Source organism: Saccostrea echinata, unplaced genomic scaffold, assembly GCF_033153115.1.
Source record: "Saccostrea echinata isolate AGI-Se365-2 ecotype Australia unplaced genomic scaffold, CSIRO_AGI_Sech_v1 ptg000009l, whole genome shotgun sequence".
Classification (NCBI taxonomy): Eukaryota; Metazoa; Mollusca; class Bivalvia; order Ostreida; family Ostreidae; genus Saccostrea; species Saccostrea echinata.
This window is the reverse complement of record NW_026889758.1, coordinates 9865001-9891465: the sequence shown is the minus strand read 5'-3', so window position 1 is coordinate 9891465 and position 26465 is coordinate 9865001. Positions and strand designations below refer to the sequence as shown.

Below are 26465 nucleotides of genomic sequence, written 5' to 3'. Positions count from 1 at the left end.
ATTTTCCATACACTAGCATGTCGATAACTCCATGAAAAAAAAACATTATCCGTTTCTCACTGATTAATCCAAAGTTATAAACATTGCCCTCCTACATGTACAAATTAAAAAAAAAAACGCTAATCATGTTATCGTTAAAGTACAAAGCCCTATAAACAGAAGAATTTTTTGATCCCTACTAGATGAATTATTGTGGACAATGTTAACATGTCATTACATAGTTCACCTTAACGATATTTTTAAGTACGGCAAAGACAAACACTTATTATTATTAATTAATTAATAATGTAGTGGTATATATCCCTAGATGCAAAATTTAGGCAAGTTTGGTCCAGATCGGGCTTGCAGTTACTTTGAAATGGACCTGCTCGAAAAACTTAAACTTTGTCACTTCATCAGAAAATGCAGGTCAAATCTAACATCCAAAGGATGTGTGTTAGAGTACAATCCTTGATGCACCATCCATATATGTTTAGTTCAGGTAGGCATTATAATTACTTAGGCACTTAAGAATGGACCTGCTAAAAAAAATTTAAACTGGTCACTCATCCGGAAATTGTAGGTCAAATCCAAAACGATATAGGGCGGCGGGAAATTCAAACACTGAGTATATTTTTGTAGCTTTTAAACATGTAAAATGTAAAATGATGAATGTTTTAGGTAAAGTGTGAATTAATGGTGTGTAAATCACACAGACTTGCACGTTGACACATTTTTTCATGATTTCCTGATATCACAAAGACTGATGTCGAACAAGGCAACTGGATTCGCATTACTACAGGTTCGTTTTGTGAGTCGATCATAAAATTTAAAATGCTTTTTAAAAAATTCCGTTCTTAAGATCAGCGTATAAATTTAGTCTAGATACTTAATAACTTTGATGTTCTGCTCATCACATTCTCCGACCCAGAGGTTTTCGTCGCTATCAATACTGAGAACGAATGGGTCTTTCAAACTGCAGTTGATGTAGCGTAAAAACTTCCCGTTCCGGTCAATCACGTGGACACAATCATTGTTGCGATCAACAACGAGAATACGAAAGTAGTTGTCAGTATCTATTCCATGTGGATAAAATTCTTTGTAGCTGCGAGAGAGACTTCCGGTGTAACGAAATCGAAATTCTCCGGATTTCTTGGTCACGATGACAGCAGAGGCATTCCAGTCGGACACACAAATGTCTCCGTTTCCATTCTCGGTGATATACATGTTGTTTCTACCTGTTGAAAATAGTGGCTTGTTGGTGTCATCATATTGAATCTCTTGCTTCAACATTTCTCCCAAATATATGCCAACTTTGCTCTCTGAGTAGTCATTTCGTCGCATGCAGACCATCAGATCATCGTCTGAATTGAAGCAAAGGCCATACGGAATCCAGCCAGACAAGTCAACCATTTTCTGTATACGCCTTTCTCTGAGTATTTTCACACATTCATCTGTTATGTGAGAAAAAGCAACATCGCCATCCTTATTTACAGCGATATCTTTCTGACTATTCCCCGAAATCGCCGTTATGCAATTTAGCATGTTGCCAAGTTTGTCGAACTGCTTCAGTTTTTCATCATCTCCATAAATCCAAACCTTGTCTGTGGACTCGCAGCAAATTCCTTTTAATTTTACGCTGTTGGCTCTTATGGTGAATAAAATTTGCTGCTTTTCAAGTAACACTCGAGCAGATACAGAGAAATCCCGGCCAGTTTTGGTGATAGCGAATCCACGGAGAGTGTTTCGGGTCGAAGGTGTGAGAGTCACAAGCTGTTGCATGATTTCCTCTTCTTTAACATCTAGAGGAACGATTTTTGCTGGGGTGATTTCTGTTCTGTTGGGAACAAGTCGCAATTCATCAACCCTAGACTCATATTTAAGAATGTTCAAAACATCGTCATCTTTTAATAAATTCTCGTTTCTCTTTATTAATTCGTCCACATTCTGTAAGGAAATCCGAATTTCATCAACATTATCCTGTACGAGGTTCTTGTCTTCCTTTGTTCTGTTCATTATGTCCTCTTCCATTCTGTCTATAGCGTTATCCAGAATTTCATGCCATTTTCCCCCCAATATTTTTAAAGAATTTCTTTCTTTTTCACTTTCTTCTGCATATGTGGACAATCCGTCTTCCATGTCCCTTAGGACCTTTTCGTATTCTTCTTTGAAGTGTCTTAATTCCAGTAAGTCTTCGCTGACAGCACTCCGAGTTGTTTCATAAATTTCGGATAATTCTTCTGCGCTATGTCGCTTGTGATTTTTCAGCAGACAACGCGAACATATAGGAATGTGGCAGTCTTGACAGTAGAGGTCACAGATTTGATTGGGATGATCCTTGCAATTATTTATAACTTGTTCTGAAGACGCTTTTTGCGTATACGGTAGAAGATCATGATTTTTTAGAGTTGGGCTTTTTTGTATATGGTGGCTTATGCACTGCTCACAGAGATTTACATCACAACTTTTGCAGTGCATTGCCACAGCATTTGTACATAGAGAGCAGCGGATGACATCCTGTGCCATATTCGGTATGTTATCACTGCTTATCATCTTCACGGTATCTAAAATAAGAAGGACTGCTAAATATTATCAGTATTACCAACCTGCTATCTAAACTAAGAAGGATCATTAGCAGTAATAAACTACCTTGTATCTAAAATAAAAAGGAATATTTAGTACAGAGTGTTTCAGGAAACATGCATGTCCCGACCTTGCACTTTCAAATAAAAAGTTATGCAGTTTCTATGAAAGGAAATTTTGAAAAATGTAAAGAATACATGTGTTTTACCATAGAATTTTATCAATATGAAAATTTCAATGAAATATTTTTAACTATTATGATAAATTTAAAGATCGATTTTAACTCTAAGACTTAACATGGTTTTGTACATATTTACCGATATCTATGCAGTTAAAGTTTTGATATAACACAATGTAATGTTGAAAAACGTATTCCACTGCAAATGATAATGTCGCTTCATTCATGTACAAAATTCAAGATGGAATTTTCAGCCGTATAAGCGTTCCGAATAGATTGCAATGAATGTTAAAACAGTTTTTTTTCCTGTATAAAAAGAACCACTTCTCGCAAAGAAATGCATGGATCTTCTTTTATACGAAATCATAGCATGTCGCTGAAAATCAATTAACTTCCATAACGATTTTGTTTTAAATTTCACGCACAGAATGCAGATTTAAAAAAAGAACTGAAAATTATCTGAAAGTGACCATTCTAGTTGCGAGTCAGCTATTTTTTTACCATTACATTTTCGACATAACAAAATGAATTAGACAAAAACAGTTGTCTCTCTTCAAAATTTAACTTCCGTAACGCGGTAATTCTGTAAAGTTTTTGCATTAAAGGTATAAAAAAAATTATTATTTTGAGAGCGAAATGCTTCATAATTTTGTTTAACATCCTAAAACAAACGTTAATTTTAACTGTTGTCGAGAATTTTAACTTTTATTGCTGGAAATTAACTTCCGTACAAACGATTAACTTCCATAACAATATTTTCCCCGAAATTTTAACTTAATATCGGATTCATGCGAGACTTCATATGATACATACTTTAGCGTTCTATACTGAACATCAGGAAACGAAAAAAGTGGTCAAATTCAGCTTTATTTAAAAAATATTAAGATTGGATCAAGCATTAACTTCCGTAACATTACCTTAAAATCAATGGTATATTGAAATCGTTGTGGACAATTCTTTGGTTTTAAGTTCACTGGTATGTCCTATGATGTTCATTTTGCCATTTGAAATAATTATTTTTTTCATGTTTTATACCTTGAATTGGTCCTTTTATCGTAGAACGACAGACCCCCTCTTTACAAAAAAATATTCTATACTCACCGAGATTTGGCCAACTCGATCTGATATCACATCGAGAATAATAACGTTTGCAAGTGTTGTGTGCAATGCGGATGTGTAAATGATGCGCTTTTCTTTGCTCTCGATTTAGCATAATCTAAAACGTAGATAAGTTAAATTCTCTCCTCTGTTTCCAAAAAAAAAAAAAAAAAAAAAAAAAAAAAAAAAAAAAAAGAGTTATTTTTTGCCTCAGATACATTACAGTCCTAATACCGTCTTGTTTTATCTCAGAACTCTATATATTTTTTTCTATCTGAAATACATCAGTCATAAACCCATGTTTCTCTGGTATTCGGCGACCGATTCAGAATCCAACATATCCGAGCGGCCATACTCTAGATCTCGGTATAGAACTAAGGGAGGGCACTTCCTTTTTATACAATGAATGCACCGTAATGACCCATGTCTCTTTGACAACAAAACTTATCCCTCTGGGGATCACTTCATGTACATGTACCAAACTCTCTGCCGAACGGAAGGTAGTGACATACTAAGGCTTCGCCAAATAAACGTCAGTGAATTCAACGTTGAGATGTGCTTCATTTGAATACTTGGATATTATGAGCTAGTTGACACCTTTTATGTAAATACTTCGTAACATTCTGGAGGCATCAGAACCATTACAAACGAAGGAAATGACGTTGCACCCGGAGAGATTCGTGCGCAAATCAAACTTTTGGTTCATAAACAAAAGTACCACGGAAAATGTTAGGATGCGGCTAAATTATTCATCAAATATTATTATTCTAACAAAATACGTGGAAGAAACAAGTCAAAATCCAACGCAGGTTTACCAACTTACAAATTCATGGGGAAAAGATACAATCCTACTTGAACACAGTCTCAAGAAACGCTTGTCGATAATTTTTGATTTTTATATTAAAATCCGGACAGAGACAGTTTATGTCGAAACATCTGTTCAAAGTAAGAGGATCCTTTCTATGCTGATGTTCAGTTCGATGATGAACAGTTATGCAAATTTAACTTAGCGATGCAAGATGAAGTACGCAACATCATCAAAATAGCTTCAGCCAAATCATGTAAACTTGACCAAATCCCAACAAGAATCTTAAAAATCTTAGAATCAGGTTTGGGTCTGCTTAAAGAAATACTGAATAAATTATTTACTGAATGTAATTTTCCATCTTTCCTTAGGCAAGCCATTGTGCGACCTATCATAACCGGGTCAACCTCATTCTGGACTCCAGCCTAATTGTTTTATTTCCCTATACCTCAACCATTGAAGTTTGAGGAGGCAGAGTCCCGAATGACATTGGGCCGATCATGCATTTTGTTCATATAACCCGGGATCTCTGGCTATGCCAGTGAGAGGACACACCAAGTGGAATAACTCTTATAATCCTTGAGCTTGGTTGGAATGACCCAAGTCAACTTTTTTATTTTTACGAAATGACTCTGGAATATTACAATTCCAAATTCCTTCAAGATCTGAGGACCTTTCCTCACCAGAGCGGCTCACAGGTGTTAGGGAGTGGCTCTGTTGCCGAACCTGTATTAAATGTAAGAAGAGACAGACAAAATCCAGTTTCTGACTTTTATTAAATTAAACAATCCATTTTCTTTCTATAAATGATTCCAACCAATAATTTTACACAAGATACTAAACATTATAATAAACATTACTACTTATAATATAAAATATTTTAACCTGTAAATAAAATTAGCCATCTGAAAATTTTAATAATTTTTATAAAAACGCGCAAGTCTACAAAATGATCTCACCTGTATAAAATGTAAGCAGAGACGGACACAATCCAGTTTCTGACTGAACTATGTCCGCCCGGCCGCTCATTTTATACCAGGTGTACCCTTGTAGTTTTACATCTCCTATATTTGAAACTCATTTGAAATTTGCAATAATTACTTTAAATTCTAATTTGAATTTTGATTACCATTATTCTGTCCTCCAACACTCTTTAATTTCCTAATGCACTTTAAAAATCATTTTCTATCTTTTGCATAATCTTTAAATTTTAATTGGTGTAGCTAATTTATACCAACAACTGACCTCTGGTCACTTTAAAACTTGTTTTTGATAAACAAGTAAATAACCGCATTCCAATGAATCATTTTCTTGGAACCGTACAGGTTAAAAGGTCAAACCCTAGTGGCCAGCATCTATATGTTTAATTTTATCTTCTGAGCTCGCATCTCAGCACAATACACAAAATTATTTTACTTTTTCATTTTTATGCAATTTTTGTTACGATAAATTCTCCCTACTATTAAAAAAAGTCTTGTCCACAAGATTTGTTGGTTTTTTTTTTTTTTTAAATAAGATATTGATTAATTTGTCTCGCTGAGAAGTTTAAATAAAGCCGAATATTGAAAATGATCATCATCTAAAATGTTTTCATTAAATTTACATGAAAGTGGGTGTTTATTTAACAAGATGCCCAAGGGGGTCACCTGAGTACATTACAACAATTTAGAGGATCCATAAACTGATAAATGAAGCTTTGTTGCCCAAAAGCAAGAAAAATAGTATGATTAGCATCAACAAAATAATTGGTCTAGTATCTATCTGTCCCCCATTTATCACTATTACCATGCAGACTATTAACAATATGTCTATTTTTTAACCCCATATTATTACTTCTCACGGTGGCCTCTCTTGGCCTTTGAAGAACATTTAAAATGATAAGTTATTTTTGTCTCATTTTTATTCATTTATTATTTCCAAGTCTACCTGATCATTAGAACTTTGAAAGTACTTTTTGTATTATACAATAAATATTCTTGCATAATTCTCTTATTCTATTAACCTTTCAAGTACATTATTTACAGTGATTAATTATCAAAGGTGAATGGCAAAGGGGAATAACTATATTCAGCAGAATACAAGTTAATAGAGCCCTGACCAGGACCAGAACACTTGACTAAATGGTCCAGGTGTTCAAAATTCTGGTAAAAATACCCTTGTACATATTGCATATTAAAACTTTTACTCTCTTTGCCTCGAATATGCCCAGAAGCATAGAAGATTTTCAAAGAAATGCATTTTCACTTTATTTTTAAATAAATAAAGCCCCGTCCTTACACCAGAACATCTGACCCATTGGCCATGAACTCACAATTCTGGAAGAAGCACCCTTGCACATCATAACTTTACACTTGTTTCTTTGCTTTATAACCAGTAGTACAAAAAATATTTTGAAAGAAATTATGCATTTTCACTATATAATCAATGGAGCCCCCCCCCCCTTCACCAGATCCCCTGACCCAGGGGCCTAGACTTCACAATTTTGGAAGAGGCATTCTTCTGTATCATAACCATGCGCTTCCTTTGTTTGAAAAATACCCAAGTGCAGAGAAGAAGATTTTGAAGGATTTTATGCATTTTCCCTATATAATCAATTATATAGCTCCGCCCAAACACCAGAACTCCTGACCCAAGGGCCATGAAATTCATAATTTCCGAGGAGGCAGTCATGCTCATCATAACTTTGTACTTAGTTTATTTAATATCCAGGAGCAGAGAAGAAGATTTTCAAAGAATTAATGCATTTTCACTATATATATCAATAGAGCCCCGCCCCAACACCAGAATCTCTGACCAAAGGGCCATGAAATTCACAATTTTGGAAGAGGCAACCATGCACTAAGTTGGTTTATTTAATATCCAGGAGCAGAGAAGAAGATTTTCAAAGAATTAATGCAATTTTACTATATAATCAATAGAGCCCCTAACACCAGAACCCCTGACCCAGGGGCCATGAAATTCACAGTATCTGAAAAGGCAGCCATGCTCACCATAAATAAGTTCTTATTTAATTTATTTTATACCCAGGAGCAGAGAAGAAGATTTTCATAGAAATAATGCACTTTCACTATATGATCTATATAGCCCCACCCTAGCACCAGAACCCCTGACCCTGGGGCCATGAATTTCACAATTTTTGATAGAGGGCACAATGCTTATTACAATTATACCAACAGTTTGACTGCTTGATGTCTATGAGTAAAGAAGATTTTTTAAAGATTGCATTAATTTTGGTGGTTTTAGCCCCACCCCTCAGGCCCCAGGGGGGCAGGGACCATGAAATTCACAATTCCTGTTCCCCTTCATCCATAGATGCTATATGCCAAATTTGGTTGAAATTGGTTCAGTGGTTTCAGATAAGAAGCTAAAAATGTTCAAAAGTTAACATACGACGGACGACGCACATCGCCGTATGAAAACAGATAGCAATAGGTCACCTGAGTGACTCAGGTGACCTAACAAGAGGTCCAAGGGCCTTGACGGTCACCTGAGTATAATACAAGCTTTGTTGCCCAAAAGCAAGAGAAATAGGATGATCAGGATCAATGAATTAATTAGTCTAATATTTAGTAACAACCAATTTATCACTATCACCATGCAGACTGTTAACAAACTATTGGTGATTCTGTACTATTTTTAACCCAAAATATTAATCTCTCACATTCGCCTCTATTGGTCTTTGAAGAAGATATTAATAAGTTATTTTTGTCTCATTTTTATTATTCTATTATTTACAAGTCTATCTGATCATTAAAACTATGAAACTAGTTTTTGTATTATACAATAAAATTTTCTGCACAATTCTCTTATTCTAATACTTTTCTAATACATTATTTACAGTGATTAATTATCAAAAGTTAATTGCAAAGGGGAATAACTTCTCTCAGTAGAATGCAAATTAATAGAGCACTGGCCAGGACCAGAACACTTGACCAAATTGTCCAGATGTTTAAAAGTCTGGTAAAAATATCCTTGCTTATTAAAACTTTTACTTCGTTTACCTTTGATATGCCAAGGAGTAGAGAAGATTTTCAGTGAAATAATGCATTTTCACTACAAGTACCATGACTACAGTTTCAACACAGCCCTACCCTAACACCAAAACCCATGACCCAGGGTCATGAATTTCACAAATTTGGAAGAGGTACCCTCAGCATCGTAACTCTGCACTTAGACGAAGATTTTCAAAGAATTAACACATTTTCACTATATTATCAACAGACCCCCCCCCCTCCCCAATGAGAAACACAAAACCCCCTCACCCTGGGACCACAAAGTTTTAAAAATTTTGTAAGAAGCACTATGCACTTTGTTTATCTGCTCAACACTAAGGATTAGAGTGGATTATTTAACAGAATAAATGCATTTTCACTACATAATTAAAGAACCCCGCCCTAACACCAGAACCCCTGACCCAGGGGGCCATGAAATTCAAAACTTTGAAAGAGGCACTCTTGCTCATTAAAACTTTATACTTAGTTAGTTTATTTAATACCCAGGAGCAGAGGAGAAGATTTGCGATATGCAAAAATTGGTTGAAATTAGTTAAGCAGTTTCAGAGAAGAAGCTGAAAATGTTCAATTGTTAACGCACGACGAACGCAGACGGACAAAAACGGATAGCAATAGGTCACCCGAGTGACTCAGATGACTTAAAAATCTATCTTTACATAAAACTTTGTCCGGAAAAGGATCATATCCATTATTTTCGAAGATCCACATAATGAAATTCCTTCCCACAATAAATACAAAACCTCACACTTTTTATTTCGTTCTTACAATCAGCATGAACTTGAGTGAAACAACATGCAACCCTATAAATAATGTTGGATCGCGGACACATTATTGCACAATATACAGTAATTTCAACACCTGGCAAATTCGAAGGAGGATCCAAATCATAATATTAAGATGTACGGAGTTGTTCTCTCACACATTTTTGTAATTTCGACTTCGAATATGAGTCAGTGTTTCCGTTATAAATCAAATTAATCGCAATACTGTCCACGGCGCCATTCTATATACATCTGACGCTTTTAATAATATACGTTGCCGATATCTTTGAACATCCAAATAACTGAAAATACATGATCAAGAGGGGAGCAATTCCTCTAATCCCCTGGTCTTGACCAGATTGACCTAAGTTAGTTAGGTTATTAATGGTCCTTTATTTCTCTAATGACGCTCCAGTTTGAATCTACTCTTCCTAGGATATGTTCCCTTCCTGTCCATAGCGCATCACAGGTTATGGGGAGTGGTCTTAGCTGTTACCCAACCTGAATAAATGCAACCAGAGAGACAAAATCCAGCAGACACTTCTAATTATTTACAATTACTAAAGATACACAATACACAATATAACAAACATTATAATAAATAAGAAGCATTACTATTAGATTATAAAATATATTTACCTGTAAATACTTTGAGCCTTCTGAAATTTTTTCCCATTTTACAAAAATCGCGCAAGTCTACAAAAAATATCTTACCTGTATAAATGCAACCAGAAAGAGACAAAATCAAGCAGACCACCGGCTGGCTAAGTCTCACTGCGCTACATTTATACCCCCGTACATGGCCTGCATATTTGAGTATTTCTTCAAAATTTGCACTAATGACCTGTAATTTTGCTCCGAATTTAAATTAATATTATCCGTCCTTAAACCCTCTTTTTATCTTTAATTGCACTTTAAAATTCTTGTTGAACTTTTTGCATAATCTTGACTTTTTATTCCCTGTAAATAATTTATACACATGCATGACCTCTGCTCCCTTGCATCGGCTTCTTTGATTGGTTACACCCTCATTCTTGACCAAACCAGCATCTTATAACCATTAATCTACAAACAAATACTAAACTTCATGGAGCTAATTATCAGCGGTGAGAAGTTCATCCTGCACTCAGGCCCAGCATCTGTTTTCTTCTAATTTTATCCTGCGCGATCGGCTAAACCTTAATACATTTGCTACTTCACCCCCGAGATTCACAAATTCCACATTTTTTTTTTTATTTTCATGCAAATTTTATGATAGACCTCTGATAAAGAAAGCAGAATGTTGGAACTAGACTTATTACAAAACTACAGACCCGTTTCTTTCTAAAGTTCTTAAGAGCAGTTGCTGTTCACATAAGTCAAATGTATATGTACAATCCTATCAATAATTAAATGATGAAGGAAAGTCGGCAAACTGCCCCTGTCACTCAACAGAGATGGCACTGTCACGATTTAATCATGACATTACACAGCCTTGGACTGTTACAGTAATATCTGTGTTGTGTTGCTGAATCTCTCCGCAATTTGATGTGATTGACCATCCGATTCTTCTAAGGTGTCTTGATTTTCCATTTACATGTAGCATTAAAAACTGGTGCAACACTTGCATGATAAGATCTTATGTTTACTGACTATAGACGATAACTTTAACCTGGAACGCCGACGCCTAGGGTATTACTTACATAAGCTCCTCCAGGTGAGGTGAGCTAAAAAATATATAATGTGCTATGTAATTATTACTGTCAAATACGTGTTAAAAAAATTATGCACTGTTGCTATGCGTCTGGATGAAGACCCAGGAAGCTCCTGGGTTTCACCAAATATTCCAGTCATTCTCCTGCAAAAAATCATGCTTCCTCGGTTTTCTTTAGAAAATAAGACTTTTGCATTAAAACTTCCATGGACACTTACTGTAGGTGTAGTTATATATACATGTAGCTGAGGATGAATATTTTACTGATACTTTGGTATCGTCTTCTCTACTTTTAACGTGATCAGAAGGTCGTGTGTTTGAATCACGGCCGCGACTGATCGAAGTCAATAAAAAATAGTTAGCATCTGTTCCTTCGCCGAACGTTCGCCACTTTAAAGTGAAAGTTGCGGGTCCTTCGGATGAGACCTTAAAAACCGAGGCCCGGTGTCACGGTAGGCGTTGGTACGATAAAGAGCCCTCACTGCTCAATGGCCCTGAGTGCCGAGTAAAGGTCAAAATTTTATTAGCCCTTCACCGGTATATGGTGACGTCTATATACGAGTGAAACATTCTCGAACGGGACATAAAAAAAACATACAGTCGATCAATCTCTACTTTTAATGTTCAGAAAAAATTAAGTTTAAGAAGTGTTATTAACAAAAAGATCATAGCATTCAACGACGTGAAAAAATTCTCAGATTTAAAAAAAAAAAATTCTCAGCATGTCACAGAACAATAACTTCTTAATGAATGAACCACTTTGGTTCGGTAACTATTTAATAAAAGATATTATTATATAAACATGATAATATGGAATTTGAATCGAAAAATATGACACAAAATAAAATTGAAACACAAATGTTTGCTGGATTAAGCCTAATTTTCTTTCTCTCTCTTTTGAGAATAATATGCAAGCTCTTGCTTATAGGCAGCTACGCTCCTGGATTTTCATTGGGGTTTAATTATCATGCATGGACTTTATACGTAACCCTTACCAACAAATCTACAAGGTGATGCCATAATTTTTTTTCATAAAGACGAGTTTACTTACAATATCACATACCAATTTTCAGCAATTTTAAACCAGAAGTTCTTGACGAGACTGTAGCTCTACTGGTTTGTACTTTTAACAAAGGTAGGAGGAGTAGCCCTCTGAAAGAATTTTACAGAAATTTCCATTTTGATAATCATGGTAACATTGTACATTAAAGTCAAAATGATAAAGACAATTAAGTATATCAGTGTAGTCTACTTGTGTGTCAAGCTAAATATATTGAAATCAGACCAAAACTGAAGAAGCATTTTGAAAGTATTTCACATAAATTTCTATTTTTAGTAACCATGGCAACATCGTTAATCGAAATCAAAAGCCGATAAACAGAATTATCTATCTCATTGTAGTCTATTTGTTTGCTAAGTAATATTAAAATCAGACCAAACTGTAGGAGAAATAGTGTTCTGAAAGTATTTCATAGAAATTTCTATTTTTAGTAACCAAGGCAACACTATTCATCATATCAAAAACCAATGTACAGAATACAGAATTATGTATCTTTGTTTAGTCTACTTGTGTGCCAATTTATATTGAAATCAAACCACAACTATAGGAGGAGTATTGTTTTGAACGTATTTCACAGACGTTATACTGAAATCAGACCAAAACATTAGGAGTAGCATTTTGAAAAAATTGTTTACTGACAGACAGAAGATAGCTAGCCAGATGAACAATGGACACCTTCCTATAGCATAAGCACATCTGGTCTCTGACCAGTCGAGCTAAAAATGGCACGCCTGAATGAAAATGATTTCAAAGTGTGTGGGATTAACAACAGACACTTGGTTTAATGTTAATATAATTTACCTTCATTGTGTAAAACATGGTCTTTATTCAAAGAACTTAAATATTCTACATATTTTACATTGTAAATAAAGCAAATGCATAGTAAAATCATGCAGTGATGCATTGACCAACTCACACAAAAATATTTTAATAGCAAGTGTTTCGTTTTGTGAATACCTTGCAGATAAACACATTCACAAAATAAATCTTCAATGGCCTTGTACATGGACAAGGTGAATACATGTTACTGCATCATTATCAAGCATCATGCTTCTTGATGCAGGAACAAAGTTTAGAACGCCGTGGAGGATTTTTCCTTTTGTCAGTTTTAGTGTCTTTTGGATCCTCTCCCAAATCATCAGTTTTATCAGTTCTGTCACAGTTTTTTTCCTTCCCCTTCAAGTCTCTACCTATTGTTTTTGACATTTCAGCCAATCTGTTTTTAGATCTCCAAACCTTCAGGAGTTTATCATCTCCTGCAGTGACTAATGTTTCCTGATCAAGGGGATGAAATGTCACAGCATTCAGTCCATATGACCGTCCACCAGAGTCTTGGTGAATGATGTTGGACTGTATCTCTGTTCCATAATGATGGTCCCATAAATGTCCTTGAACTGTCTCATCACCTCTGGAAAACAAGACAATATGTGCAAATCTGAATTTTTCCGGTTAAAAATATTAAAGAGTGCAGAATTATATTTCAACAGCTTTGAATTTCCCCCCATTAAATCAAAATATCATATTAAAAAAAATAAATTCTTCCCTTGCATCAACAACCACTTGTTTGTCCTTAACAAGACATCAAATTATAACTGCTCAAACGAAAGCAATCACAGATATTAAAAATGAAGAGAGCATAAATTCTTTAGTGAAGGATTTTATAGTTACTGTTAGATAAGTACTTGAGCATAGTAAAAGTATACATACATAGCCACAAAATCTTCACTAAGATCTGGAAAGATGTAACTAAGGTGGTCATCAGAAGAGCAGGTACCCCCCACAAACACTGTGTTCCAACACTGGTCTAGAATAAGGTCATATACAACTATCAAAATCTCCAGCTCATACCCCCAGAAATGTTCCATCTCCTTCAAATTACGAAAGCTGTACACTATGTACCTAAAACAGGTAAAAAGCGACAGTTAAACACGAGATACAATAGAGGTAAATACTGACAGTTGTACATTAAGTATATCTCCTGCTGACCTAAATTCAGGTATATTAAAGCAATCTTTTTTTTTAACTGAAGCTTCAAATGTCTTTTAACCAAAATGTCAATATCAACTCTTAGATGATATGCAATCTTAGTGTCAAAATTTCCTCAGTAAAAATTTATGGTCTTGTCATGTTTACATGGGCAGACAGATGGACAAGGTGACATCCTTAGTAAAAGCAAATGTTAGCTGTCAATAGCCACAAGCAGTGCATTGTGGGCAAAGCCTTCATTAAAGCTTTGTATAGATATAAGTTTGAATACAGGTACAAGATTTGGGTTTCCCTTTCTCAGAACTATTTCACCGGGATTTGCCTCAGGAAACAGATCTGATCTCAAGGATTCCTAACTCCCACCAGGGGCTGACAAATAGATTTTTTAGGCACTTGTCCAAGGGCAAGTGCACGGTCAAAATTCACTTGCCCTACCAAAATATTTGCTTGCCCCACTATAAATTACCATATTTATACATATTTCAAAATAATGGAAGACAAACACTGAGTAGATCATGCAAGCCTCTGTGCCAAGCTTTAAATCTATGACTTACATGTGATTTTTTTTTTTTCAAGTGCTTTGCCCACGGCAAATGGTTGATAAAATTTCACTTGCCTACCCTTAAAATTCACTAGCCCCGGGTGCTGGGCAATGGGATTTGTCAGCTCCTGTCCCACTATGATATACTTAACTATACAATATAAATATACCTATGATCTAAGCTCATTCTCAGACCCAGGATCCCTGCATCCATTTTCAGTTTTTTAAAGGGTTTCACAGAGGTCACCTCACCTTCCTTTACAGCATAGAAAGCAACAGTACACTTATCCTCATCACGACGTGAGCAGTGTACAAGTTGGATTATCTTTTCTCCCTTCACCTGTATCTCCCTCAGAACTTCAGAATAAGGTCTACAATCATCCTCTTTTGTCATCTGATATTTAATGTTTTCTTTCTGACTCTGTGAATATTTAGCCATTCCTCTGGCATCCTGAACCATCTGGTAATAGAGTGCAAAATCATCCACATTGTCAGATTCAGAATCAGAGTTATACAGGTCATCTTCCATGCTATCATCACTACTTAAATCTTCATCCCTGGAATAATTATTTCTGGGTTTAAGTTCAGATTCCTTCTCATCATCTAATAATTCATCACCATCTACTTCAATATCCGATATATTGTCCCCACTATTGGCTGGTTCCCAGTTTGTTTGGTCTTTCAAACTGCCGGAATAACCTGGCTTGACATCTTCATTGTATTCATTTGTGAAGTCATAATATTGGCTTAAATCTCCCCACTTCGAGGGGTCCATTACTCGGATGAAGTCGTTCCTTGAACTATAATTATGTGTCACAAGAACATCCTTTGCTTTACTTTGGCACTTCACAAACAGATCTTCTATTCTCTTGCCTTTCTTTTTTACTGTTGGATTGACCTAAAATTAACAAATAAATAAACTCACAGAAAATAAGTTTGTGAAGAGCAGTATTCCTCCATCGGCTGCAAATGCTAGCAGTGGCAAAAACTTGTAGTGAACTTTGACCTCTTTGAAAGGCCTTGACCTAAAATCTTCGAAAAGATGAACATCTTAACAAATACACAGAATGAGGGCACTTTTGATTGGCATTCGGCAGGAATCTTGGTGCACTTGAAAAGCTAAAAATTCCTTGATCTGTCATATGAAACTAGCATTCTTTTGATGTACTGGGTTCCTGTGAAATAGGAAAGAGAAATATTTTCCCAATATTGTATTTTGATTTGCTAAAAAAGAACTTGAAAATTGGCTAGATGAGTCATTTAGTACAAATTGTTACATTTTTAAACACATTTTTCTAAAAATTTGCTATCTTTGGGTCATCTCTCCATGATTTTGAAACATTATTTGAGTACATTTTCATTCAAAGAAATGAACATCATGAACATTAGTAAACAAGAGGCCCAAGGGCCTTAACAGTCACCTGAGTACAACAATTTAGAGGATCCATAAACTGATAAATGAAGCTTTGTTGCAAAAAAGCAAGAAAAATAGTATGATTAAGATCAACAAAATAATTGTTCTAGTATCTATATATCTGTCCCCCATTTATCACTATTACTATGCAGACTTTTAACAAAATGTCTATTATCTCTCACATTGACCTCACTTGGCCTTTGAAGAACATTTAAAAAGATAAGTTATTTTTGTTTCATTTTTATTCATGTATTATTTCCAAGTCTACCTGATTTAGACTAAGAAAGTACTTTTTCTATTATACCATAAATGTTCTTGCATAATTCTCTTATTCTATTAACCTTTCAAATACATTATCTACAGTGATTAATTATCAAAGGTGAATGGCAAAGGGGAATAACTTCACTCAGTAGAATACAAATTAATAGAGCCCTGGCTAGGACCAGAACACTTGACTAAATGGTCCAGATGTTCAAAATTCTGGTAAAAATATCCTTGCTTATTAAAACTTTTACTCTGTTTGTCTCCAATATGCCCAGGAGCAGAGAAGATCTTCAAAGAAATAATGTGTTTTCACTATTTAACACAGACCTACCCTAACACCAGAACCCATGACCCAGGGTCATGAAATTTACAAATTTGGAAGAGGGACCCTCATCATCATAACTATGCAATTACATGTAGTTGAAGATTTTCAGAGAATTCACCCATTTTCACTTTATTATCAATAAAGCTCCCTCCCCCCTCACACACACAACAGAACCCCTAAGACCACAAGTTTTAAAAAATTTTTAAAAGCATCCTTGCTCATCATAACTATACACTTGTTTCTTTGCTTTATAACCAGTAGCAGAAAAAATATTTTGAAAGAAATTATGAATTTTCACTATATAATCAATAGAGTCCCCCACTCCCTTTCACCAGAACCCCTGACCCTGGGGACAGGAATTTCACAATTTTGGAAGAGCTATTCTTGCTTATCATAACCATGCACTTCCTTTGTTTAAATAATACCCAGGAGGAGAGAAGAAGATTTTCAAAGAATTGATGCATTTTCACTATATAATCAATAGAGCCCCACCCTAACACCAGAACCCCTGATCAAGGGGGCCATGAAATTCACAATTTCTGAAGAGGCACTCTTGCTCATCATAACTATGTACTTAGTTAGTTTATTTAATACTCAGGAGCAAAGAAGAAGATTTTCAAAGAAAAAATGCATTTTCACTATATAATCAATAGGACCCCACCCTAACACCAGACCCCTGACCCAGGGGCCATGAAATTCACAATTTTGGAAGAGGCAGCCATGCTCATCATAACTATGTACTTAGTTAGTTTATTTAATACCCAGGAGCAGAGAAGAAGATTTTCAAAGATTTCATGCATTTTCACTATATAATCAATAGAGCCCGCCCTAACACCAGAACCCCTGGCCCTGGGGCCATGAAATTCACAATTTCTGAAGATGCACTCTTGCTCATCATAACTAAGTACTTAGTTAGTTTATTTATACCCAGGAGCAGAGAAGAAGATTTTCAAAGAATTAATAAATGCATTTTCACTATATAATCAATAGAGCCCTACCCTAACACCAGAACCCCTGACCCTGGGGCCATGAAATTCACAATTTTGGAAGAGACAGCCATGCTCATCATAACTATTTACTTAGTTTATTTAATACCCAGGAGCAGAGAAGAAGATTTTCAAAGAATTAATGCATTTTCACTAAATAATCAATAGAGCCCCACCCTAGCACCAGAACCCCTGACCCAGGGGCCATGAAATTCACAATTTTGGAAGAGGCAGTCTTGCTTACAGTCCCTGAAACGTTCTACTTTCCCACTTGAACAGTGAGCGAACGCTGAACGAACGCAGAGCGAACGGTGAGTGAACGATGTGTGAACGCTGAACGCAACTTGGTGAACGATGTGTGAACGGTGAACGGTGAGTGAACGCTGAACGCGAACGGAGCGCAAACGTGAACGCAAAGTGAACGCTGAACGAAAGGTGAACGCAAGATGAACGATATATTCGGAATGCTTCTGATCTTTTCCTTGCATTGAAACTATTTTTTGTTTTATATTTTCAGGTGCCAAATAAATAAATAAATAATAGATAAGTAAACCAATAAATGAATGAATATTTAAGTCAATAAAATAAATTCTCCAAAATTGTCCTAAGAAAGACGATGCATGCACATAAAGATTTTAATCACACGATTTTTATCGCATTAAAACATTGCAATTGTTATCGAACGCTGAAGTGTAAAAGATATTTTTTTTTTTAGTTCGAAAATAAAAATGTTTATTCTTATTTGATAACAAATCAGAGAAAACTTCTGACTTATAGAATGAATTAAAGCGGTTGTAACATCCATTCACATATCTCCGTGTCAAGGCGATTTCGTGTAAATTAATGAAAAAAAAATTAATTACAAAGGTCAGTGGACGTTTTGCATTTATACGCTCGTATTTTAAATTTTTAATACAATAATATATTATGTGTCATTTCTATTTTTCATGATGATTTATTGAGCAGACTTCTACATGTATATGTAGATGGCCGTGGTTATACTCGGACAAGATAATACAAAGATACATATTCATATTATTTGTTATAAATTCAATTTTCAGAACTTGATATTTAAGTAATATGCTGTTATAGTTTTTATTAAGCAAATGAGAGAGAGAGAGAGAGAGAGAGAGAGAGAGAGAGAGAGAAATATTCCGTTTTAGCCCCCCCCCCCCTCCTTTCAGGCTTCATTAAATGTTTGTACCTATATCAAACAAAAACTCTGATTTTTTTTTTTCTAAATATGTCATACAGTGAAAGTAACTTTTTAAATCAACAAATCATATCCATTTGTTTGACAGTCATACTCGTTTTTATGTTCCTGCTTCGATTTCACACGAAGTCCACGTGTTTGTCCTGTCAATCAAAATCATTCGACACTGTGCAGGTGTGAAAGTTTTGTCACATCGAAGACGAAGTGCGAGTATTTCCAACAAGGTTTAACATATATTTTTATCATTTCTAGACTTGATTCCAACATTTGAATAATAAATGAATAAAATACATTGGGCATTAACACTTGAATTTGATACATACTCTCTGCCAATTTCAAATACCACCGCCGACACGTGTACATTTTGAACTACTATTGTTTTGTGACTTTTTTAGATGCATGTTTGTTTTGAGACTGAAATTTTTGTTCTAAAAAAGACCTTAACTTTCTTTAAAAAATGTTAATTAAAATATCCTGGAAATGCAGTACTGACTAAGTAACCGATTTAGGGGGAAAGGGGGGGATTAATCATATCGAATGGCAAACATATAAAGTTACGGTGAAGAGAGAATTTCTTTCTCTATAACTATAGACTTTACATATTATAGTAGAGAAAATTCTGTAGTGCAGTACATTTTAAATAAATATTTCCTTTAACCACACTATCAATTTAATTCGCTCCAAAGATAATAAATTAACAGGATATCCGAAGTACTATGTATAACTCTCAGAACTAGTTCTACATGTATGATATTTTCTGTAGTAATTAAAAAAAAACGTGTTAGAAATGAATATTTTCGTAATTTTGCTGTGTAATTATTTGACTTGGATAATTATATCACCATTAACGATTTGTCGTCTTTAACAAAACAACAAAATGTTGCAGTGCTTGAAGTATTTGCACATTGCGCTTAGTTAAATTTAATATTTCAGCATCGTTCTACATAGGTACAGAATGTGCTTATAACAACATTTGTTTTCCAGTAATTTAATAAATAAATAAATAATATTCTTATAATAAATAAATTCTTCAAACATTAGTTATTGAATTAAAAAACCTGTAACTCCTTCCCTACAAAAAGATAAGTCCTTTCACTTCGGAGTTCCGAATGACAATGAAAACTGAACGATAGGTGAACGGTGAACGCAAGGTGAACACAAAGTGAACGGAACGAAGAGCGAACGCTGAACGCTTTCTGAACGGTGAACGCGAGCGCACGGTGAACGGTGAACGGAGAGCGAACGGTGAACGAACGGTGAGCGAACGGAAAAATGGGAAAGTAGAACGTTTCAGGGACTGCTTAAAGGACTTATCGCATGTTTCTAAATTATTTGAAATTAAAAGCGTAAAACGTTCCTTATGACCACAGTTTATAAATTTTGTGTTTTTACTGCGGATAAACGGCGGTAATTAACCAATTATTGACTCAAATGAAAACCCGTGAATTAAAAATCTAAGTTAATTAGATAGCGATCACGTGACCCTGTGACGTCAAAGGCGACAATGGCTGATCAGTTCTTCACGTAAATCTTACTAAAATATACGCGATACAACCTGAATTTTCTGCATTATGGACGACGAAATCACTGATTTTATCGATATGAAATTTAATGTCCAACCTTATATTTTAGAATTGTCAGCAAGAAATAATCTGAAAAATCCGTTAACATTGTAAAAATAGCAGCGACGATAGCGAGGGAGACGCGGCGAAGACGAAGAAACTCGCCATCACAATACAATTTGATTTGTCATTTTATCACATGTATTAACTTATTTGATTCACAAATTTAATATTACATAACTCTGTTATTCTTCTTTTTTAACATAATATTAATTTTTGCAAGTATGCTTTCATATGTTTTGTAAAGGATGGCGGTCTTGAAAAATAATTTTCCGATCACGAAACATTGCCGTAATCAGACCTACAGATTCTAAATGTTTGGAATAAAAAACGAAAATATCTCAAAATTCTTGTACCTTTGAACTAGTTAGTGTTTCTATAGTAATTGAAAATCACGTTAGGAATTAATTTTTTCAGCATTTTTCATAATTAAGCTGCATTTGTCGTTGATAACTTCGTAAATAGTGTCCAACTTCTTATCTCTCTATCACTGAATTGTCGCCTATGACGTCAGAGCAGTATTTCGCCGAAATCCGACAAAAATATGCATATTGCCGTATTTGAATTTCAACTCTCAATATCTCTTGAATATGCTTTCAACAACGTTTATTGTATTCAGAATTTTAATAAACAAGGTTGTAGATAATATTTTTCATAAAATTAAGATTTTTAAAAAATCATGCGATAAGTCCTTTAACTGTGATAACTATGTACTTGTTAGTTTATCTAATACCCAGGAGCAGAGAAGAAGATTTTCAAGGAAATAATGCACTTTCACTATATGATCTATATAGCCCCACCCTAGCACCAGACCCCTGACCCTGGCGCTACGAATTTCACAATTTTGATAGAGGGCTCAATGCTTATTACAATCATGCCAACAGTGTAACAGCTTGATGTCCAGGAGTAAAGAAGATTTTTAAAGATTGCATTAATTTTGGTGGTTTTAGCCCCCCACCCCCCAGGCCCCAGGGGGGCAAGGACCATAATTTCTGTCCCCCTTCACCCATAGATGCTATATGCCAAAATTGGTTGAAATTGGTTGAGCGTTTCAGAGAAGAAGCTGAAAATGTTTAAATGTTTACGCACAACACACGACGACAGACAAAAACGGATAGCAATAGGTCACCTGAGTGACTCAGGTGACCTAAAAATGGAGAAAAGACCCAGAGACAATAAAAAATAGAACTTTCTCAAAAAATTCCAATTTGTAAATGCGGTGCTTCATTGTCGTTTTAAAACTCATGTAGTGTATGTAGCGATGATAGCTCAGTAGTATGCGTTACCTGTCCAGTGCAATGAATAAGAAAAATTTTTGGTTCCATCCTCACATGGAGTGTTAATATTTTGTTTTAGTACAAACAATCAACTTTTTGGTCAGTTTAATTTTATGTACTGATTTTTTTTAAAAATTGATAAATTTTTGTTCTGTTGCACCGAGAGCGAAAGTAATTCAATACTGTAGACCAACTATTATCTGTGTCATCTTTTATTCGCGATTTGTAATGTTCACTGCGATTAATATTATCAATACAGAAGGTTGCGAAACTCGCGGATATTTCTCGCACGCAAATAAAAGTTGGTTTACAGTACTTTAATATACACATGTACTTGTAATTGCATCTAACTATACTCTATCATCCAATAGGTGTTTATTATTTATGTGAAGTGTTACTAAGTTGTACATGTAGTAATTATTAAGATAAGTGGACTTAAGTATAAATTTGACAAAGTATTCCAAATTTAATGTAACATTTTCCTATGCGGGTAACTTTGTTAAGTCATGTCCAGCTGTGGTCAACCTAGGAAATCGTGGACATTCATACTATAAATGTTTAGTACACATTATTCCTGCACCAAATACACATGCCAAATGGCACACGCCATACCAAACGGCACACTCCAAATATGCCCATCTTCTTTTATCTCATGAATTAAAAAAAATGAATGGTAAAGATTGAAAGTTGTAGACAGACATATGGAAAGTCAAAAAGAGAGACAGAAAGGCCAAGAACAAATTACCCTCAGGCTTTAATCTCCATGACATTAGAATCTCATACTAAACAATCTGAAAAGATCTCTGGAATATATTTCCTTTGGCATACTTTGACCAGAAGTCCAGGAGATGTTAACAATGGAGGTTTCAACTATCATGGCTTACTAAAGGTCAAGGCTACGTACCTCATGAGCCTCTAGTTTGATGTAGTTGTTTTGACTATAGAAACGATGGGCAATCAAAAAATGTGTGTCATTCAGCCAAGCACCCCTGAAATTTGGAAACTCTCCTTTCACTGCATACAACAAACTGAGATCTGCAATGATGATTTGTGATTACTTGGACATAATAATCAATTCATCTATGTTCATAAGGTCATAATTCTCAATAACAAATTTTTTATTGGTAAAACTAAAAAAAATTAATGAATGACAATTTAAAACCAAAGTTGCATTGTTAAACACTTAACATACCTGGGATGGAAACAACAGCAGCAAAAATACTTCCCTCAAGGTCATAGATATGTGTCAGTCCTGTGATCAATAACATCGTCTCTGACTCATTAAACTCACAAAAGCGAGTTTTAGGTGGGGGGTTGAAGAATGGGCCAACTGTATTTTGTAAGGTTACTTTACTACCATAATTCCACAGCTAAAATTCAAAAGAAAAATAAAACAATTCTGATTTTCAATGATGACATGGAGTACTCGTAATAGTAATCATGAATCAGCTGTAATCGATTACATTTTTCATGTAATCATTAATTGGCGAAAATCCTGATGAAAGTTTAAACATTATTGCAAAAATTTGTCCACAATAAAAAAAAATTCTTAAGCAGCCTCCAAATAGAATAGAATCATGCATTAAGTATATATTTCACTGCTGGTAATTCACTGCCTCTTGCTACTGCTCAGTAAAAAGCCTAATTTCAAGAAATTTTGTGAATTGGTTAATTATTTTTTCTAGATAATATTTATGTTTAACTAAACAAGATGTTATCGTTTTAATATTATACATTTATTGCATGATCGTGAGGGAAATATGTAGATTTATTCAGCCAAGAAAAATCATATTACCCAAGAGCTTCGCCCAAGAGGAATATGATTTTTCTTGGCTGAATAAATCTTCATATTTCCCTCACAATCATACAATAAATTGTTTATTATACAAAAACAAGCAAAGCTTTTAAAAATAAACACAAACTTTCAAATTCGACATTGCTCTTAAATTCACTTTCAGTTTTAAAGTAAAGAACACAGAAACACTTTGACAATTCATACTCTGATTTTTTTTAAGAATCATTATTAAAAAGACAGCCAATGGCTTTAGAGATGAAACATTCAGCACTATATTATTGTAAATTTTGTGACGTATATCAGCACTATATTATTGTAAATTTTGTGACGTTTACTGCTCTCGGGAGTTTTCGTTCAATGAACGATAAATATTGCGGGAACCTTCGAAGAGGTTGAATATGATGAAAAGCATGACAACGACAGGGAAATATAAAGTTTTATGTCCCTGACAGTGAGTCATGACAATCTAGAACCAACCAGATAATGCAATATTGTATAGAATACTTATAATGGTGTATAATAATAAAAGGGATCACTTTACCCAGCCACTGTCTGTCTGTCTGTTTGTATGTCCGTCTTATATCTTGAGAACTGTAAGAGGTATGGATTTGATATTTTGCACATATATTGCTTCGCACTATGGCTTGTGTAAATAACCATGGTTACCAACCTCGTGACCCTTGACCTTTGACATACTTTTCAAAATTAAGTTCGTAGTGCCAATATACAGCATATTTTTGACATTTAAGAGGTAAAGTCTATGCTATTTAGCATGTGTACACTGTTTATCATAAAACATTATGAAAATATCAGTGTTACAATCCACTTGACCTTGACCATTGACTTACTTTGCAAAAAATACCCAGGACATTTTAATTTAACTTACATGTATGTCTTTTGAATTTTGAGAGGCAAAGTTTTTGATAATTAGCAGTTATACATGTTCATGAGCTCAAGATACTGTACTTTGAAACAGTATGATATTCAGTTACCAAACAAACTTTTTATTTAAATATTATGAAAATACATTGGGATTGGTATTCCACTACGGATCGCATATGTAGACAGTAAAGACAGACTGAAATCTTGGAGGATTGTGGGCAACATGTATTAATAAAATGATAAATAATTGTATGTAGGAAACGTATCAAGAGTGTTCCAAGGAACGCATGTGTCACCTGCTTTGTTGCTTCATTAAAGAAAGAAATAAATCTAAGAGTGGTCAGCTTTTTATCTACTGTTGGGCATTTTCGGGTGGGTGAACTTCTACAGCTATTAGCGACTATGGATAAAAAAGTGTGGAAACCATGATGTGCAAAAACAAGAGTGTTCCAAGGAATGCATGTGTCGCCTGCTTTGTAATGAGAGTTTGAGAAAAATCGGTAACTATATAATGAGCACACTTTATGGAACCTTTTTCTCCCTTATAAAAATTCTTCAAAACTACACCTGTACATTATTACTGCGTGGAACAGTCACCAACCAATATTTCCAGGTACATAGCACAACTTGACATCATAAAAGGTGTTACAGGGTAACTAAAATATTAGAGATTCAAAAACAGAATCAATGTTCGTGAGTGATGAAACATTATAGCGGTAATGGGAGAACATGAGAATCACACTTTTTTTCCCTTTACATAGTATTTAAATTATACCAAAATTGAAGGATTAAAATTTGTTCAGTGGTTTCTGAAAAACAGACTGAAAATGTTCAAAAGTTAACAGACAATGCGCAACCATGCAGACATTAATCCTAAAATGGTGGATAAAAGTGGACAAAAGACGACTGTGCACATATACCATCGAATGGAGAAAAAAAGAAGTCTTTTGTGATTTTCTCCCTAAAACTCTAGTTCAAGAAAATTAGGCTGTATCAGGAGCAAAGTCTACTTGAAATTTACACATGATGCATATATTCTTCTTAAGTAGATGATAAGAAAGACAGGAAAATAAACAGGAAGAAGACTGGTGATAACTATAAAAACAAGGAGATACATGTACCAGGAAAACCTAATGGCAGAAAAAGGAAATGTTTAAAAAAATTATAAATTTTCATGGCCATGTGTAAAAACATCATGTGCACAAATCACAGCACCTCCTGGAAGTGGAAGAAGAAAGAAAATTTTACGGATGAGACTGTAAAAATTTGCTTCAATGGTATACAATGAGCGCAGTTTTCAGATAAACATCTTATTCAAGATGTTCAAATTATCTGGAGAACAGCACAGTATGAATTAGAAATCTTTCTGAATTGAGAAATAATTGTAAAATTCTCAGCAAGACATCCATATCAACAGAATATTACATAATGTTGATTTCACCAAAGCACAACACAATAGAAATAAACCTACAGCAAGACTACATATTAATTGGCAATTCATGCCAGTTTCTTGAACAATTGAAAATTCATCTAAATGCAATTTTTCCACTTTGATTACAGTGCATATATTTAAGTACATTAAGATTCAATCTTCTCTTTTGGAAATATTTTTTTATGTCTCAGTATACAAAAGTAGTGTTAATTCACCAAAAAATGCTTTTTTTTTGTTTGTTTGTATGGATCAATTATACATTTTATTTTTATTTATTTATTAAATTATTACATTGATAGAAGAGCCAATAAAACAGTTGTGCTTCTGATGAGTATAGCTGCATGCATGCAGTTGGATTTTTATGAGAAATAAAGGAGAATTTTTTAGTACGTATACCCGGTAAATATTTATTATAGTAAACAAACTTTACCACAAAAATTTCTAAAATATAAAAAAAATTAATAAGCTCCCATTTCCTTGTTTGATTTGATTCTTTTCCAACTCACTGTGTGTGTGTTTGGTATAGAAAACACACAATTTATTGGATAAAAATTGTAA

At 34.5% G+C, this 26465-nt stretch overlaps 2 protein-coding genes across 2 annotated transcripts in view; both read right to left on the bottom strand.

The window, feature by feature from the left end:
• Positions 1-590: 590 nt before the first annotated feature.
• Positions 591-3897, bottom strand: LOC133181743 (E3 ubiquitin-protein ligase Midline-1-like). Its single transcript, XM_061316318.1, has 2 exons — positions 3842-3897; positions 591-2543 (listed from the first exon to the last, which is right to left on the bottom strand). The coding sequence occupies exon 2, from the start codon at positions 2530-2532 to the stop codon at positions 856-858; it is 1677 nt and encodes a 558-aa protein (XP_061172302.1). The 5' UTR covers positions 2533-2543; positions 3842-3897; the 3' UTR covers positions 591-855.
• Positions 3898-11760: 7863 nt separating this feature from the next.
• Positions 11761-26465, bottom strand: part of LOC133181746 (uncharacterized) — a 47539-nt gene continuing 32834 nt past the window's right edge. The window contains exons 4-8 of the mRNA XM_061316323.1: positions 22991-23168; positions 22703-22833; positions 14868-15595; positions 13878-14069; positions 11761-13578 (exon numbers count right to left, since the gene is read on the bottom strand). Of these exons, the coding sequence (XP_061172307.1) occupies positions 13209-13578; positions 13878-14069; positions 14868-15595; positions 22703-22833; positions 22991-23168 (1599 nt within the window). The 3' untranslated portion in view covers positions 11761-13208. The remainder of the gene's footprint in view (positions 13579-13877; positions 14070-14867; positions 15596-22702; positions 22834-22990; positions 23169-26465) is intronic.